The 16,747-nt window shown below is 35.8% G+C and overlaps 1 protein-coding gene across 1 annotated transcript; it reads right to left on the bottom strand.

Moving 5' to 3' along the window:
• Positions 1-8,707: 8,707 nt before the first annotated feature.
• On the bottom strand, positions 8,708-16,747 carry ABCG26 (ABC-2 type transporter family protein). The gene is made up of 9 exons (XM_078583528.1): positions 16,405-16,747; positions 16,059-16,327; positions 14,819-14,974; positions 13,970-14,153; positions 12,425-12,703; positions 11,230-11,514; positions 10,275-10,559; positions 9,514-9,621; positions 8,708-9,095 (listed from the first exon to the last, which is right to left on the bottom strand). Exons 1-9 carry the CDS (start codon positions 16,618-16,620, stop codon positions 8,826-8,828), a joined length of 2,052 nt encoding a protein of 683 aa, XP_078439654.1. The 5' UTR covers positions 16,621-16,747; the 3' UTR covers positions 8,708-8,825.

The following is a 16,747-nucleotide window of genomic DNA, read 5'->3' as shown; positions in this document are numbered from 1 at the left end:
TAAAATATATCTTCCACACAAATTAAATAGTACCGTCGAAATAATTTTAAAGATGATCAGATATAAATATATAGTCCATCGACAATATTGCTTTGAGAAAAAGAGTTTAAAAATCATTTTAGAAAAAAATAAATATACTTACCAGTTTGAATGATGAAACAATAGTTGACCTCCTATTATCATACTTTGGCTTTTATTGATGTTATTTAGCTCAAATCCATTCACACAATAATAAAATAAAAGTACAGTTAAGTTTATGTCGGTTCAGAATTTAACTCATTAATAAACTTTGGTATTCCAAAAAAATTATCCGCGAGTCATTATGTATATTACGTGGCCATTAATAAAATCACACTTCAATGTCATGTTTTAAGTTCACTCAAAAAAATATTAGTTTATTAGTATTCATTTTTCACGTTCGTGATGAAGTCTATGAATTCAGACAATCATAGAGTAAAATATGACGAGATCATAATACAGCAATCACTTGTCTTTAAACGCATTCTAAATACTGTTATTCAAAGGATACTTAAAAAATATCGAAAAAAGAATATCACTATTTAAACCTACTTATATCATAATTACGGTTGATTATGTGGCAATTAGTGTGGAGACAATCAGGATATATGGTGGGTGCTCTTTAGGGGAATACATCATTGAGTTTATCAACATGAATCGTTGAATGATATTATACCTAAAAGTTAATCATGTTGATTCATGTCATGGTTGTATATGTGGTTTTTTGGTTTGAGATGCCAAGATGTATTACACATGGACGGCTATGTTTTGAATAAGATGGTCAAGTCTCTAATGATGGGATTCAAATATTCCTTAGCTTGATCATAGCAAGAAAACGACAAAGGTGATTGGGTGGTCAAGATGGAATCATATGCTCCCTATATAAGTGGAGATTGACTCAAAGAAGAAAATGTATCAAATCCTTGGCACGAGTAGTGGAGATATTGGACAAGACGTTCTTCGACGAACTCTTCTACACATCAGTACTAACTGAATGACAGATTAGGGTATTACAATTAAACATGCCCTAAGTCAGTAGGGATTATACATATATGGTAGCTGATGACTCCAAAGGTTCCATGAGAGATTTTAATTGAAATATATCTTCTAGAGCACAATGTGTAGCTTCACACCCCAAGTGCTGGAAGTCAAACCTATTGATTAACTGCATGAGCACATTAATTAATTAATGCATTGAAATAGTTAATTAATAAGGTTATCTGATAAAATGTCTGTGGGCCATTAAAAGTATTAATTAGATTGATACATGGGCCTAGAAGATTATAAGAACAAGATTAGGACTTTTACAAAAATTACCTTAATAAGTAGAAGTAGAGAGGGGTACCCATTTTAGGTGCTCATGCCACACAGAACTGGGTACCCCCTTTCTTCCCTAGTACTTACTCCACCCACTCTATGACTGAGACTTGATGGTGCGGAGATCAACCAGATCTTCAAGATGATTTGGAGAAGAGGTGGATATCTGTCTTCTCATTTCTGATGTGGATATGTTTAAAGGCCAAATACATGAAGGGCTTAAAGACTCTCTCCTAAAGATCAAGTCAATGGTGGAATTGGTTCCCCATGGGGTAATGTGTTTTTCTGACATTAATAGAATAGGTCTACACAAATTTAAAGTTTTTTTAATTGGCAAAAACATGGTGTCGAGTGATAAACCTAAAATTGGTGTGTCGTTATTTTTGTTTATAGACTTATGCAATAAAATTTATAATAGTCCTTAGTCACTAAATACAATGTATAGAGCAAGCAAGGTGTCTAACCACAAGGAGGCACTCTGTAAGAATTTTAATTTATAATTCAAATGAATTAATTTTGCGTTTAATGGGCCGTAATTGTGTTAAATTTTGTTTGTAATTAATCAAAATTAAGCAAAAGCTTATTTTTGATCTTAATATTTTCGGTCAAGACACTCTAGATAGGATAATTTTGATTCTTATATCAGATTAATTCGGATTACCAATATTCCAATCAAGATGATTTATGAATATAGTTTTTTATGTATTAAAATAGGGAATTATCAATCAAGAAATGGATTTATAAAATTGGACTTGAAGATGGACGATTCTTTGGATGAAATTTTGGATTTTGGTTTTTTATATATTTAATTGAATTTTCAAGCAATTAATTTCTAAATCTAGAGAGAGAAAGTAGAAGAATTAACATAGAGAGAGAAATTAGAAGAATTAACATAGAGAGAGAAAGTAGAAGAATTTGGGGGACATTGAATTAAAGATGAAATTTGACCCTATTCTAGAGATTTAAGATGCAAAATGGGATGAAAATCAATGTAGAACTAAGATTTAAGAGTCAGATCTTGAATAAAAATCAAATTTCAATGCTAATCACCATTCAAATCAACTTCAAAGGCATGTACATCATCTACACCTTGGCATTTTAGATTCGTTCAATAGGAAGTTCAAAAAATGAAATGAAACTTACAACTACGAAGAGTGAATCAAGATCTGTCGACTACAGAAACAGCATTTGTGTCTTTCCTAGCCAATTTCTTGGGGGAGAGCTTCCAAAGTGAATTTCCCCTTCTTCCCAACCTCTATTTAAAAATCCGACCGTCTGGATTGTAGAGGGTGAAAGACAAACCTACCCTCAAATTTTGGGCGCAATCGGACGGCTAGATCTCAAGATATTGCCATTTTATTGGCGATTAATCATGGTCGTTTGACATTTTATCCCTCCTCCACGAAAGTATGAAATGCTCTTTTTTTTATTTGTCGGCTTGATTTCTCCGCCCTCAGATTGCATTCTGACACGTCTTTGGGCGCTTCCACATGCCGCAATCATTGCGGAATAATGCTCCATTAAAGCAGATGAAAAAGTGCCACGTCGCCATGTCCTGTTCACTCAAATGAAAAAATATAGTGAGCTTACCGGGTATTAAATGTATGCGGAGTTGATTGTAGTGTGCAATCAATGCACACAGCTAATCGATTCCGCATACGAGGAATCTCTCTCTCCCCCTATTTTATTTAATAATTACACGTGAATCTGTTGCCGTGTGCAAACAGTGCACACGGCTAATTGATTGCGTGTACGAGGCATATTCCCACTTTATAAATGCATGCGGAGATTGATTCTTTGCATGCATTTATTACACGTAAAAGATAATAAAAAGAAACAAAACATACCTTTTTCCTCGTCGTCCACGCATAGTGATCGTTGAACAATGATTCGCTCATTATGGCATCCCGCATTGCAATGCCATGATGAGCCAATAGTAAAGTACTCGTTTAACACGTCCAATCATTCGCTCGAGTTTTCGGGCGAATGATGTGGATGCCACAAAATTAATAAAAGATATCATTTTAAAATACTAAATAATTCATAAAACATATTCTTTTGATTCTACAATTCATTTCTTGGCTATATAATGGTAAAAAAGCATATAAAATATGGAAAATTCCAGAAAATTTACTAAAACCCTCAACGACCTCTAGCCAAGTCTTTATGCCCTGCAAAAAAATATTTCTTCAATGCACTGAGGTTAAATACCATGTAAAAATTACTCAAAAATTAAAAACAATCATAAAATCAGAGTGCAAGTCATTTATGTCCATTTATGTATGATAACATGCAAATATGGCCAATAAAACACATATATGTAATGTAATATAATTTGCAAGTTATCATCGGGTACGACCAGCCCAAGGGTTTTGCTCGTAGGCCGATCGAATCGTGCCATGGATGTCACCCAGGTTTTTTTTATATAAGTAAAGGTTGAATATTTAGAAGAGTTCATAGGTGTGGAGCGAGTGTAAATATTCCAATTACACACAGACCCCACTCAGCCATGCTTAGGACATAAAGGAAAAAGATGCAATAGTGATATTGCTTCATGTTGTGGTGGAGACCTCGCGTGACAGCAGCTCGTTTGTGTCCCCCCCCCTTGAGTTTGCAATGAAAAAAACTCATATAGCAAATACTAATGTATCACAGATAGGAAAAATTCAGAGAAAATTTTCAATAATGATAAAATGGTGTAGTTATTTAGATTATGTAGCCCTAACTCTTAAAACTCAATGTACCAAATAATATCCATATCTTAAATTTTAATAGCTAGAACATAAGATAGTCTTCATGAATAAACTTATGTTTAGTCACAAGTTTTAAAATATCTGAAGATAAAATTATATGTAATGATGTTGGTGGCAAAAACGTCAACCCATCTTCATTGGATGCACCGCCACCTTCATCCGAGATGCCCCGCATCCTGACTCATCCCCAACATCAACTGAAGAACAGCCTTGATAACGACTAAGTCAACGCACCAGCATCAGACGTGTCAGCATCAGACGCGTCTCCACTTACACACGACAAGTCCCGCATCATGACACGTCGTCAATGCCAGATCTAGAACTTCCCTTTGACGTGACACGATAACACCCTGTCTACTTTATTTTGTTTCTCGTATTTTCTCTTTCCTCCAAGGCCTATATGTAGGCCAAAGTTGTAAGAAACACTTAGTGAATTTTCTTTTGAATTGAAGTTTTCTTCTTCAAAAAGAAATTTTGCCCTAGTGGTCCCCTCCCGAGCCGCCGCCGCCGTCGAGGAAGGACCAATCCTGCCGCCCACCCATCGACTGACCACCACCCTTGCCCTGCGCCCCGACCCCCCGTGCCCTTTCCCGGCGCCTCGCGCCACGCCACGCCGCGCACGCCGCCAGCGCCCGCCGCCCGCGCCCCTCGGCAGCCTATGCGTGCCGCGCCCCAGTTGTTTGTGCCCGTCGAGCCCCCAACCGCCCGCGCGCGCCCATCATGCCCCTGGATGCCCTCGCAGCCACTTGTGGCCGCGCATACAGTTGGATCCGCGACACCTTGTCGAAGCGCACGTCAATCGTCCCACCAACAATGCGTTGAGAATTTCCCGCAGTCTCTTCACGCACTATCTAGTGCCGAGGTACTTCTACACTCTTTGGTGTCCTTGTTCTTCTTTCAGTGTACTTCGAGCGTTCAATGATTGGATTTAGAATCGTCAAGCGACTAGTTGAATAGGTCTTTGAGTCTTCTAGCGATCGTCATTCGGATTTATTGAACGTGTTGCTTTCTTTTCACCGCGGTGGTTGTACGACAGTACTCCCGCCCTCAACGAGGAAAGGGGCTGCACCATCATGATTTTCACCGGATTTAAATCTTCAAATTCAATCGTGTGATTTGTGGTCCGTTTTATCCCATCCCTCCCCTATTCATCCTAGTATTCGGTTCCCATCGTCACCCTGTCCCCGTCTCCTCTAGCCACTCTACATCACCCTGTCATCCCCTAATCATCCTGCATCAGATGTTTTTTAAAAAAATTGGAAAGCTTGAAGAATTAAAAATCATGCAAGCTGAGTGAGGGACCTGATGTAACTCTATATAATTATTTTATTAAAAATTTTGTACTACATATTTTGTCTCTTCTGGGAAAAGAGATGCTCATTTTTTGAAACCACTTTAGAAACCAATTTTCGAAACCCCAATCCAACCTTAACTTTTAAGAACCCTTCTTAAATGAGAGATTCCATTAATTTCATATAAGCTTTTAACTAGACGAATAAATTTCATATTCTTACATCACCCAAATTTGAGTTTTTTGTACACAACATCATATTAGAAAATCAGCTATTGTAACTTAACTACATTAATTCTGGAAATTTCATTATGATGCCTTTGAAATCAGAAATGTGATTTTGATTGATGAAAATTTACACATGCATAAGATTTAAATTTCGTCAAAATTATTTTTTTTCCATAGTTCTTGACTCGTTATTACTGCCCACAATACTGATAACATATTGATCCATAAAACCTTTAATGAGGCTATGATGTATGATTTGAAACATGAGAGCTGACTTTAAATTTTGACCTTCCTTCAGTATTAGAGTTCTCACATCTAACTTCATGATTATAAAAAAGATAAAAAAATATACCCAACCCTTAATAAATTTGTAAATGAAATTTAAAAAGTGTTGAATGATACGTAGCTTTCAAATCAAAATTTTACTTTTAGACCATCCCCTTCTTACAGCTTGACCAGCTTTCATCTACCAATCCTAATTATCCTTTGACCCAAAATGACATAAATTTTATGAAATAGAACACCTCAAAAACCCAGCAGTAGTTGACCACGAGCCATTCAGCTCTCATTGGAATATGCATTCTCTAAACATCAATCTCATCACTAAATTAATTTATCACATTTTTGGGGTTACTCCTTACATGAAGATACTTTAATAGTGACAAAAAACTAAGTTAAGATTGTAGTGTGGCTATAAATTCTTTTATTCTTGCAGTCACATTCATTATCTTAGCATCTATCTTATCACTAACTGATTACATTACTCTCTCGCAGTCACTCATTACCTCTAAGCTGATGATGATAGGATAGCAAAGAAATTATTTTCTTCTTGTTGGAATATTCATTTTCTACGCATCTATCATATCAAAATATTATTTTATAACATTCTTGGAGTTATTTATTACACAAGATGAATTTAATTGTGTATAATAGACTCTAAGTTAAGGATGATAGAATAACAATGAAATACTTTTCATTTTCCAAGCACCTTTCTTACTAATAAATTATGTTATCATTTTCCTGGAACTTCTCATAACATAAAGATGAATTGAATTCGAAATAGGGAACTCTAATTTGAGGACAATTGGACACCAATGAATTATTTTCTTCTTGTGGGCATGTTCCTTCTATAAACATCAATGCAATCACTATATTATTTTAGCACTTTCTTGGATTTATTGATTACACTAAGATGAATTTAATCATGGATAATAGATTCCAAGTTGAGGAGGATAGCCTATCAAAATTTTTTTCTTGATCTTCTTATTGGGGGCATATTCATTCTCTACGCATCTATCTAATCACTGAATTATCACATCCCTTTTTTGAGTTACTCATTACAATAAGATGAATTTAATCGTGGATAATGAACTACAAGTTGAGGATGATAGGAAAACAATGAATTCATTTTCTTCTGGGAATATTTATTCTGTAAGTATCTACCTCATCTCTAAGTTATTGAATCATTTTCTTAGAGCTTCTCATTACACGAAGATGAACTTACTTGTGCATAATAGACTAAAAGTTGAGGATGATATTATACAATGAAATTTTATTTCTTATTGTGGGTATCTTCATTCTCTAAGAAGCTATCTTCTCACTAAGTTATGTTGTCATTTTCATGGAGCTACTCACTGCAAAAAGATGATCACACTTGTGGGTATGCTATAAGTTGAAAATGATAGGGTATAAAAATTATTTTATTCTCATGGGCATATTTTCTCTCTTTTCACCTATCTCAACAAATTATTGAATCACTTCATGGGAGTTACTTATCAGATGAAAATCAATCCAATTGTGAGTTATAAACTATAAGTTTAGGATGATAAGATTACAATAAAATTAATTATATTCTCTGAACATCTATCTGATGACTAAATTATCTTGTATATTTCCTGGAGTTACTCATTACACAAATATGAGTTTCATTATGGAAGATAAACTCTACCTTTAGGATGATAAGATAAGAATGGAATTCCTTTTATTCTCTAATCATCTATCTTATCATTAAATTATCTCATCTCCTTCTTTGAATGACTCATGACACGAATATGAATTCAGTTCAGGATAATAACCTCACTTCTGGATGATAAGGATAACTATGAAATTAATTTGATTCTCTGAGCATCTATCTCATCACTAAATTACATCATCTCTTTCTTGGAGTTGCTCATTACACGAACATTAATTTCATCATGGATAATAAAGTAAGTTTTGAATGATAATGATAACAATGAGATTACTTTCATTGTCTGCGCATAAGTCTTATTACAAAATTACCTCATCATTCTTGGAGTTACGCTTTACACAAACATGACTTTTATCATGGAAATAAACTAAGTTTTGAATGATAAGGATAACAATGAAATTAATTTCATTCTCTGGGCATCTATCTCATAACAAAATTATATTATCTCTTTATTTGAGTTACTCCTTACACGTAGATGAATTTCATCATGTATAATAACCTCAGTTTTGGATTTATAGGGATAACAATAAAATTACTTTGATTCTCTAAGAATCTATCTTATCACTAAATTAGCTCATCTCTTTCTTGGCAGTTACTTACTACACGAACATGAATTTCATCTCGGATAGTAACCTCAGTTTTGGATTTAGAGGGAGAACAATAAAATTACTTTGATTATTTAAGAATCTTTCTTATCACTAAATTACCTCATCTCTTTCTTGGCAGCTACTCATTACGCGAAGATGAATTTCATCACGGATAATAACCTCAGTTTTGGATCTATAAGGATAACAATAAAATTACTTTGATTCTCTAAGAATCTATCTTATCACTAAATTACCTCATCTCTTTCTTGGCAGTTACTACATGAACATGAATTTCATCACGGATAATAAACTCAGTTTTGGATTTATAGGGATAACGATAAAATTACTTGGATTTTCTAAGAATGTATCTTATCACTAAATTACCTCATCTCTTTCTTGGCAGTTACTCATTACGCGAAGATGAATTTTCATCATGGATAATAACCTGATTTTTGGATTTATAAGGATAACAATAAAATCACTTTGATTATCTAAGAATCTATCTTATCACTAAATTACCTCTTCTCTTTCTTGGAGTTACTCATTACGCGAAGGTGAATTTCATCATGGATAATAACCTCAGTTTTGGATGATAAGGATAACGATAAACTTCTTTTCCTCAGGTGGGTATACGATGATTTTCATTGGGACAGACAGGATTATCAAGAAGAGCAGGCGCTGATCCTCCGGCGAAGACAGAAGAGAGCCAAGAAGCGATAGCCAAGAGCCATGACTAGAAGGATCCACATCTCTTCCATGCCACCAGCAAGGCTCAGAGTGTTGAACGAGGGAGAACTCTGAAGCTTTTTGCAACCTCCTGGGCCATCACATTCATACAACTCCTCTCCAGAATATTGCGCCTTTAGCATGAGTCGGAACCCATAATGCATGAAAGAGACATACTTGAGCCATCTCATGAAGAAAGGGATGTTCTGCACATAAAATAAGAAACAGGGCATCAGAATCTCATATTCTTAATGCCGTTTGTTCTAAATAAAATCGTTTAATTTCATCCTTGGTTTCTCCTAAAGCTCTTGCCATCATGTTTCATGCTCGTTCCCAAGAGATGTCATCGGAATACTGGAGTAAAAACCTCCACTTTTTAAGTGTTTTTCAATGGTTGAGATGAATAAAACATTAAGTATGTAACACTCTAACATGTAAGTTTTTGCGTTAAGTGTAAAAAAGATGACATTAAGATTTCTAAGTTTTCACAAAAAAAAATTTGAAGTTTATTCATGATATTCTTCTATGTGTTGTTTGCCTAGGCTTAAATTCTTCATTTTAGTTCATAGGTTAGTGAATTTACAGATTAGTTAGAAGGAAAATTGAAGAAACTGAAAATATTACTTGAACGTAGAAGCCGCCAGTGAGGATGAACAGCATGAGCACCAGCGACGCCATTAGTCCAGCTCGCTTCACGCTTAGAACAGCTGCGCCGAAGAGTTCCCCAGCACCCTTCACAGAAAAAACTAAAGTCAAATCTAAAATAGATTTGTCTTTCTGTTTGTGTTTTTCATATGATCGATGATTCTAGTCTGTACCCTTTAAATAGTATTAGGAGACGATTATAGTTTTGAATCTTATGCCCTAATTAAATACATGCAAGATTTAGCCCAAAGTAAAGATGTTAGGGAGCTTAAAGGAAGATCATATGCAATGATTGTCTTTCTATTTGTGTTTTTTTTGTGTAATCCATGTTTGTTGTCAGAACCTTGAATAGTATTAGGAGGAGAAGATTAATGATTTTCATCTTATGCCCTAATTGAATTATGACAAGATTTGGACCAAAGTAGAGATGTCAGGGAGATTAAGGGCAAATTATATGAACTGGTTGTCTCCTCATCATTCACTAGACCAAAATTCTAAAACGAAATGACATTACAAATTGATTATTCAGCCTAAACCTAATCAAATATTCACAACAGTTCCAAAACAAGAAATCAGAATGTTCGAATACTTGGAAGCAACAGAAGAAATCAAATGCGTAGTTTTTATCATCACTATGTTGTTTGCATTTGCCCTTAGAGTTTTTAAGAAAACCCAAAACTATGACCCATGAAAGAGTAAAATATAACATGAAATGATGGAGACAGAAATTCAGAATTTACCTGGCTGGTGATCACAACGAGAAGAACTGCTCCCAACATGGAGAAGAAGCAAGGAGCTGTTCTCTTGAGATCAGCCATGAAGTATGTGATGATCATGAATATGGTTGGGTAGAACACATGAGCCACCATGTCACAAAGAGTGCTGCACACGTAGTACACACTTAGCCTGTACATGTCTGCTTGCCTCTCTTTCACAAGGCATGACTTCTCAAATGGGAAGACGTATACAGCCCCAAAGATTGATGCTGATGTCCAGAAGATGCATATGTAAAACATCAGGCCTATCTGAATCAAGATGATGAAGTTATTAGATTCGAATACAAGAATAATGTACTTGAAGAAAATAAAAGATGAGAAAAAAGCTAAACAAAATATCACATAGGTAAAGGAAAATCTAAACACTGAATTTCATTCAAACAAAAAAATGAGGAAAATTATGCAATTCTGTCGCATATGTCAATCTAAAGAGTGTACTTCATGAAAATAGAAAAAAAAGGAGAAAAAACTTAAAATAATTTAAGTAAGGTCAAGGTAAACATAAATGCTTTTTACTTTCGTGAAAATAAAAACATAGGAAAAAAACACTAGTTCTTTGACATGGGACAAGGTCAAGGTAAGCCTAGACATTGTACTTCATGGAAATAAAAAAGACGGGATATAAGCTTTAAGACTTTGATATTTGTTAAGTCCAGAGACTGATCTTGATTAAAATAAAAAAGATAGGGAAAAACCCATGTGTTCCACACTGGTAAAGATAAATCTAGATGTAGTACTTGATGAAAATAAAAATATGAGAAAAAATCTGTAAGACTTTCACATAGGTCAAGGTAAATTTAGAGATGGTACTTCATTCAGATAAAAAAATATGACTAAAAAATCTTCAAGACTTCAACATAGCCCAAGCCAACATGATACTTAGAAACAAGAAAATAAATAAAAATTGAGTTTTTTTTACCTGATCTCTTAAGTGGGCTTCAGTGTCTATCCTGGATTTCCACCAAAGGAGACCCAGGAGAACTCCCACGCCAATGGCTTGAAGCAGTCTTAGTTTGTCCAAGTAATCTGAACACCTTTCTCTAAAAGTTCTCTTGGCAAGTACCATGAACTGTTCTATACATGACATTGTCCAATCTTTCTTTAGTTGGACTGCCTGTTGAAGATGTCTGGGGGCCTTTGCTCTTCGGTGATTCTCTTCTTTCTCCCCGGGTTCTAACTCGCTCTTATACTTCCGTTGCAGAAACTTAAAAAAAGTACAAATTGAACATCAGAAAACTAAGGAAAAAGAAATAACCCAAACTTCTTGATAAAACTCCAACTTATTCTGTAAACCCAAGTATTTGTCTCTTCTTTGTTGAAACAACACAAGTATTGATCTCTTTCTTTTTGAAACAACACAAGTATTTATCTCTCTCTTTTTTAAAACAACACAAGTATTTATCTCTTTCTTTTTTGAAACAACACAAGTATTTATCTCTTTCTTTTTTGAAACAACACGAGTATTTATCTCTTTCTTTTTTGAACCAACAGAAGTATTTATCTCTAAAGAAAGCCAAAAGAGTTAGTCTTCAAAGGAAAAATGAACAGATGATTTAAATAGGGCAAGCGTTTCATATGAAAAAGAAATAACCCAAACTTCATGATAAGCTCAAAATCATTTCGTAAATATTATTGTTTATCTGTAACACGTACACATTCCATTTATCGTGTCTTAGCTTGTAAAAAAACCAAGTGACTTATTCTTGTAAGGAAAAAAATAGACGATTTAAACAGGACAGACAAGCGTTTAATATAAAAAAGAAATAACCCAAACATCAATTCAAGCTCCAATTGATTTCGTAAACAAAATAAATTATCTGTAACACGTCCAAATTATGTTTTACCTGTCAAAACTTTAAAAGAAAAAAGTCGAATTTAGACTTATTCTTGAACGGAAAACTTAGACGACTAAAACTGGACGAACGTATAATATAACCAAGAATATCCAACTCATTACATCAATATTTTATACGAACACATGGAAAATCCATTCATCGAGTCTCAGTTTGTAAAAATAAGCCAAATGGTTTATTATCAAACGGAAAAATCAGACGATTTTAAAATCTACAAGACTTTCATCTTAGTTCATTTCTCCGTCATTATGTTTTTAGTACCTTTATGATGTCCCTGGATATTTCATCCGTGTCAGAGGAACTATTCACTGCCTCTGGAATGTTCATATCTTGAACATGGCCAGTAGCCAAATCAAGAAGGAATTCTGCCGGATTCATGGCCAGCTGAGGCACAAAACCCAAAGAAGAGAAGTACTGCATAGAGGTGCAAGCTTGTCCAATGTAGATGGGATACCCTTCTGATATCAGAAGTAGCTTGTCGAACATGTAAAATATCCTACTAGAAGGCTGGTGAATTGTTGTAATGATCGTCCTTCCTGCCTGCAAAATAATGGATCAGAGTTTATAATTTTGAGTTTTATTCATTAGTGAAGAATAACATGTGCTGTTCTAGATTATAAGCTATCGTATACATCATTATTAATTGAATAAGTTCTGTTAATTTTAAGATTCAAACGTTTCAATTAAGTTTCGAGATTTAATTAGGTGCATACAAAATAATACGCCCAGTCAGTGGTAAGAGTACTTTTGGCCCACAAAACAGTCACTTGGAGATAATAATGTTAAGTTTGATTTTCTAAGTTCACAATAGCATGTATTATAGTAGGTTATAAGATATCATATAAATCCCAATTAAAGTGACTAATGATGTAAACTATGAGATCTAAATTATGGGATTTTAAAAATGTTTAAAGCATAAAAAAACCATCCCAAAAATAATGATGGATAATTTAGGATGGAGTAAAGAAGATTATGTCTCTCCTCTTCCTTATGTAAGGGGTCATATTCCTTCTGTCAGGTTGTCTAACATAAGTGAGCACCCATTACCCTTAGGAAAATGGTTGTTCCTGCACTATGAGAGAAACAGGTAGTCCTCACAATACAATATTTATTTTAGAATCAGGTATGCACTATTAACAATGTACAGTACTTTTTCTTAGGTTCTTAACTCTATAATGACATGATAACCTAGGATAGAATAGAGAGGTATTATAATATCCTATTGCCTATAAAAAGGGGTCAGATTCCTCCAGTATTGGATGTGGAACATAACTTCAATAGTCTCAATATTCTTGAGAAAAGGTTGTTAAAATTCAAATGTCTAGCCCTCAACACTCTTTAGTAAATGTTCGTTTGTATACGTTGACTTGAAAGATTGCCCCTCATGATAGAAGGATTGCCGTATACTTAGGTGTGCACTATTAACTAAATACTTTATTTTTTCTCAACTTCTTAACTTCTTACTGACAAGATAACTTGGGATGGAGTAGAGAGATTTAAGTCTCTCCTCTTCCCTATATAAAGGGGCTTACTCCTTTAGCCAAGGATTTGGATTAGAATTTTTATAGCGCCCATGATTATTGAAAAAAGGGTTGTTTTTTACATAAGTACCCAAGAGGTTACCCCTCAAGATAGAATGTTTACAATGAACTCTCCATACTATTTTTGTTTTAAACTCTATAATTATATGACATAAATTGAAGTCTAGTCATTAGTAAGAGTTCTTGTCAATGATATCCTAAAATCTACTTGAAATTTGCACTCAAGAGTATCAGTGTTCTTCTCTGGTGTACTATTTCCGCATACCTTGGCAAGTCTCCTAAGAACCTGAAGAAGGCGGTTGGCAGAAGCAGAGTCCAGGCCTGATGTTGGTTCATCAAGAAAGAGCAACGAAGGATCAACAAGGATTTCATAGCCAATGCTTGTTCTCTTCTTTTCTCCTCCAGACACGCCTTTCACAAATCCTCCTCCAATTCTTGTGTTTCGGCACCTGTAATATTAATTTCTTGTTGTCATTACTTTACATAAACGGGTAAGTCAGTTGTAAGAAGAAAGTTTAAAAATATATTAAAATAATTAAAGAGAACCTAAAATTTGAGAAACATGTATGGCTTTAGATGTAACCCAGTATATGATGCTTAACAAAGCTAATTCAGGAGAGATTAAAAAGAAAAAAGTAATTGTGTTAGACTTAACCCTTGAGGAGATCCAGGAGACATTTTCTTGCTATTTTTAATTGAAGGAAGAAGTGTTTAAAATAATATTTTTCTTTCTGAGAGTCTTTGTTTGTGAAAATATCACAGTCGTCAAGGATTAAAAAACTTTCAACTAGAAAAGGTAAAAAGTGATGATTCTTCGTCATTATTCAATGGTTGGGATTATACGAGTCACTATTGCTTTTAAGCAATTAACAAATTTGTAGAATATCTTTCATCTGATCTTGAAATATTAACCTTTTTTTTTTGCTCCCAAAATATGTTACTTAGATATCATTCTAAAAAGACCAACAGCAACAATTAAGCTTTGAAAAAATTCTAACACCATGCAAGAGAAATTATCAACAATTATGGTATAATTTGATGACTTTAAATATATGGAAATCAGATATTTGAAAGTATTATAATATTTTGAATGATGAAATTTAAAGGAGCAGACCTCTCAAGACCAAGTTCCTTCAGGGTTGACTCGGCCCTTTCAAGCTTCTGTTGGCGGGTCATGTTGGTAGGTAGCCTTAGAAAGGCTGCAAATACTAGAGTTTCCTGGACAGTCAGCTGGGGAAAGAGAATATCCTCTTGAGTTACAAATCCTATCCTGCTTTCATCATTAGACATAGGAGAAAATTAGTTACTTTTTTATGAAAATTACTCCCAATAGCTTTATGAATAGCCTTCCACATGTTTACATTGTTATTAGATCTATATTGGAATAGAGATAGACATAGAAATGCAGAGAGAAAGGAAGAGAGTGAGAGAGTCAGAGAAGGAGAGAGACAGTCATTGAGAGAGAGATAGAGAGGGACAGAAATTCGGAGAGAGAGACAGAGAGAGTCAAAGAGATGGACAGTGGGAGTCACAGAGAGAGAGAGAGAGTCAGAGTGATGAAAACAGAGATAGTGAGAGAGACAGACTGGCTGACAATCAGAGTCAGAGAGAGAGACACACACACAGAAAGAGAGACAGTCAGAGAGCGAGAGCCAGAGAGAGAGACACAGAAAGAAACTCAAAGAGAGAGAGAGAGAGAGACAAAGAGAGACAGAGACACAAAGAGAGAGAGAGAGAGAGAGAGAGAGAGCGAGAGCCAGAGAGAGACACAGACCGAGATTCAAAGAGAGAGAGAGAGAGAGAGAGAGAGACATACACAGAAAGAGAGACAGACAGAGAGAGAAAGAGAGAGAGAGAGAGAGAGAGACACTCAACGGGAGAGAGAGAGAGATAGAGAGAGAGAGCCAGAGAGAGAGACATACAGACAGACTCAAAGAGAGAGCAGAGAGAGCCAGAGAGACACACACACAGACAGAGACTCAAAGAGAGAGAGAGAGAGCCAGAGAGAGACACACACAGACAGAGACTCAAAGAGAGAGAGACAGAGAGCGAGAGCCAGAGAGAGACACTCAAAGGGAGAGAGAGAGAGAGAGAGCGAGAGCCAGAGAGAGAGACATACAGACAGACTCAAAGAGAGAGAGAGAGAGAGCCAGAGAGAGACACACACAGACAGAGACTCAAAGAGAGAGAGAGAGAGCCACAGAGAGACACAAACAGACAGAGACTCAAAGAAAGAGAGAGAGCCAGAGAGACAAACAGACAGAGACTCAAAGAGAGAGAGAACCAGAGAGAGACACACAGACAGAGACTCAAAGAGAGAGAGAGAGAGAGAGAGAGAGAGAGAGAGAGATTGCCTTCTCTTAAGGGCGGTGCTATACGGAATATCATTATAAGTGATGCTGCCCCTGATGTTATCAGTCAAGCGTCCAGCGATGATCTTCAACAGCGTCGTCTTGCCGCTACCAGACGGACCCATCAAAGCCAACACCTCCCCCGGCCCAACACTCCCTGTTACACCCCTCAGAATTTGCCTTTGTCCCCCACACTGGGCGCTCAACTGACACCTCACATTCCTCACCGGGTCTCTCGAGACAAGCCTCACCGAGTACTCCACGTCTTCAAACTTTTCATCACGAAAAACCATAGTAAAATCACAGTTAAACTTACGCTATGTACGATCAAACCCAAAGTTTTACTTACCTTGAGGAAAATTGGAAGTGGGTTGCTCTTGAAAACCGGAGAAGATCGATCCTGCACGTCAATTTTAAGATCTGGGGATCTTCCAAATCGCGGTTTTGGGTTGGAGGCTTCCTTGTCGGTTGCAGTGAGGAAGTTGTGGCTTCTTACTGCTCCCATGGCTGCCAGGGCCGGAATGGCCACCTGTGTTTCTCTCTCTCCCTCATCGACGATCTCCATATCTCTCTGGAGGAGTCAAAACTTGGATAGTGGGGCACCTTATAGTTCTTGGGTATCCGCGGTTGAGACTTTGAGAGAAAGAGAGAAGGTAGATTGAGACAGAGAAAGAATAAGAGAGAGAAGGTAG

Source organism: Wolffia australiana, chromosome 11, assembly GCF_029677425.1.
Source record: "Wolffia australiana isolate 7733 chromosome 11, ASM2967742v1".
NCBI lineage: Eukaryota > Viridiplantae > Streptophyta > Magnoliopsida > Alismatales > Araceae > Wolffia > Wolffia australiana.
Note: the sequence above shows the minus strand (reverse complement) of the source record. Positions and strands in the feature narration are given on the sequence as shown.

Coding starts and splice junctions, on each gene's coding strand:
- ABCG26 (XM_078583528.1), bottom strand. CDS start 16,620: ATGGAGATCGTCGATGAGGGAGAGAGAGAAACACAGGTGGCCATTCCG. Junction 11,515..12,424: donor TATCCAGGGACATCATAAAG/GTACTAAAAACA, acceptor ACTTTTTTTAAG/TTTCTGCAACGGAAGTATAA. Junction 10,560..11,229: donor AAGCCCACTTAAGAGATCAG/GTAAAAAAAACT, acceptor ATCTTGATTCAG/ATAGGCCTGATGTTTTACAT.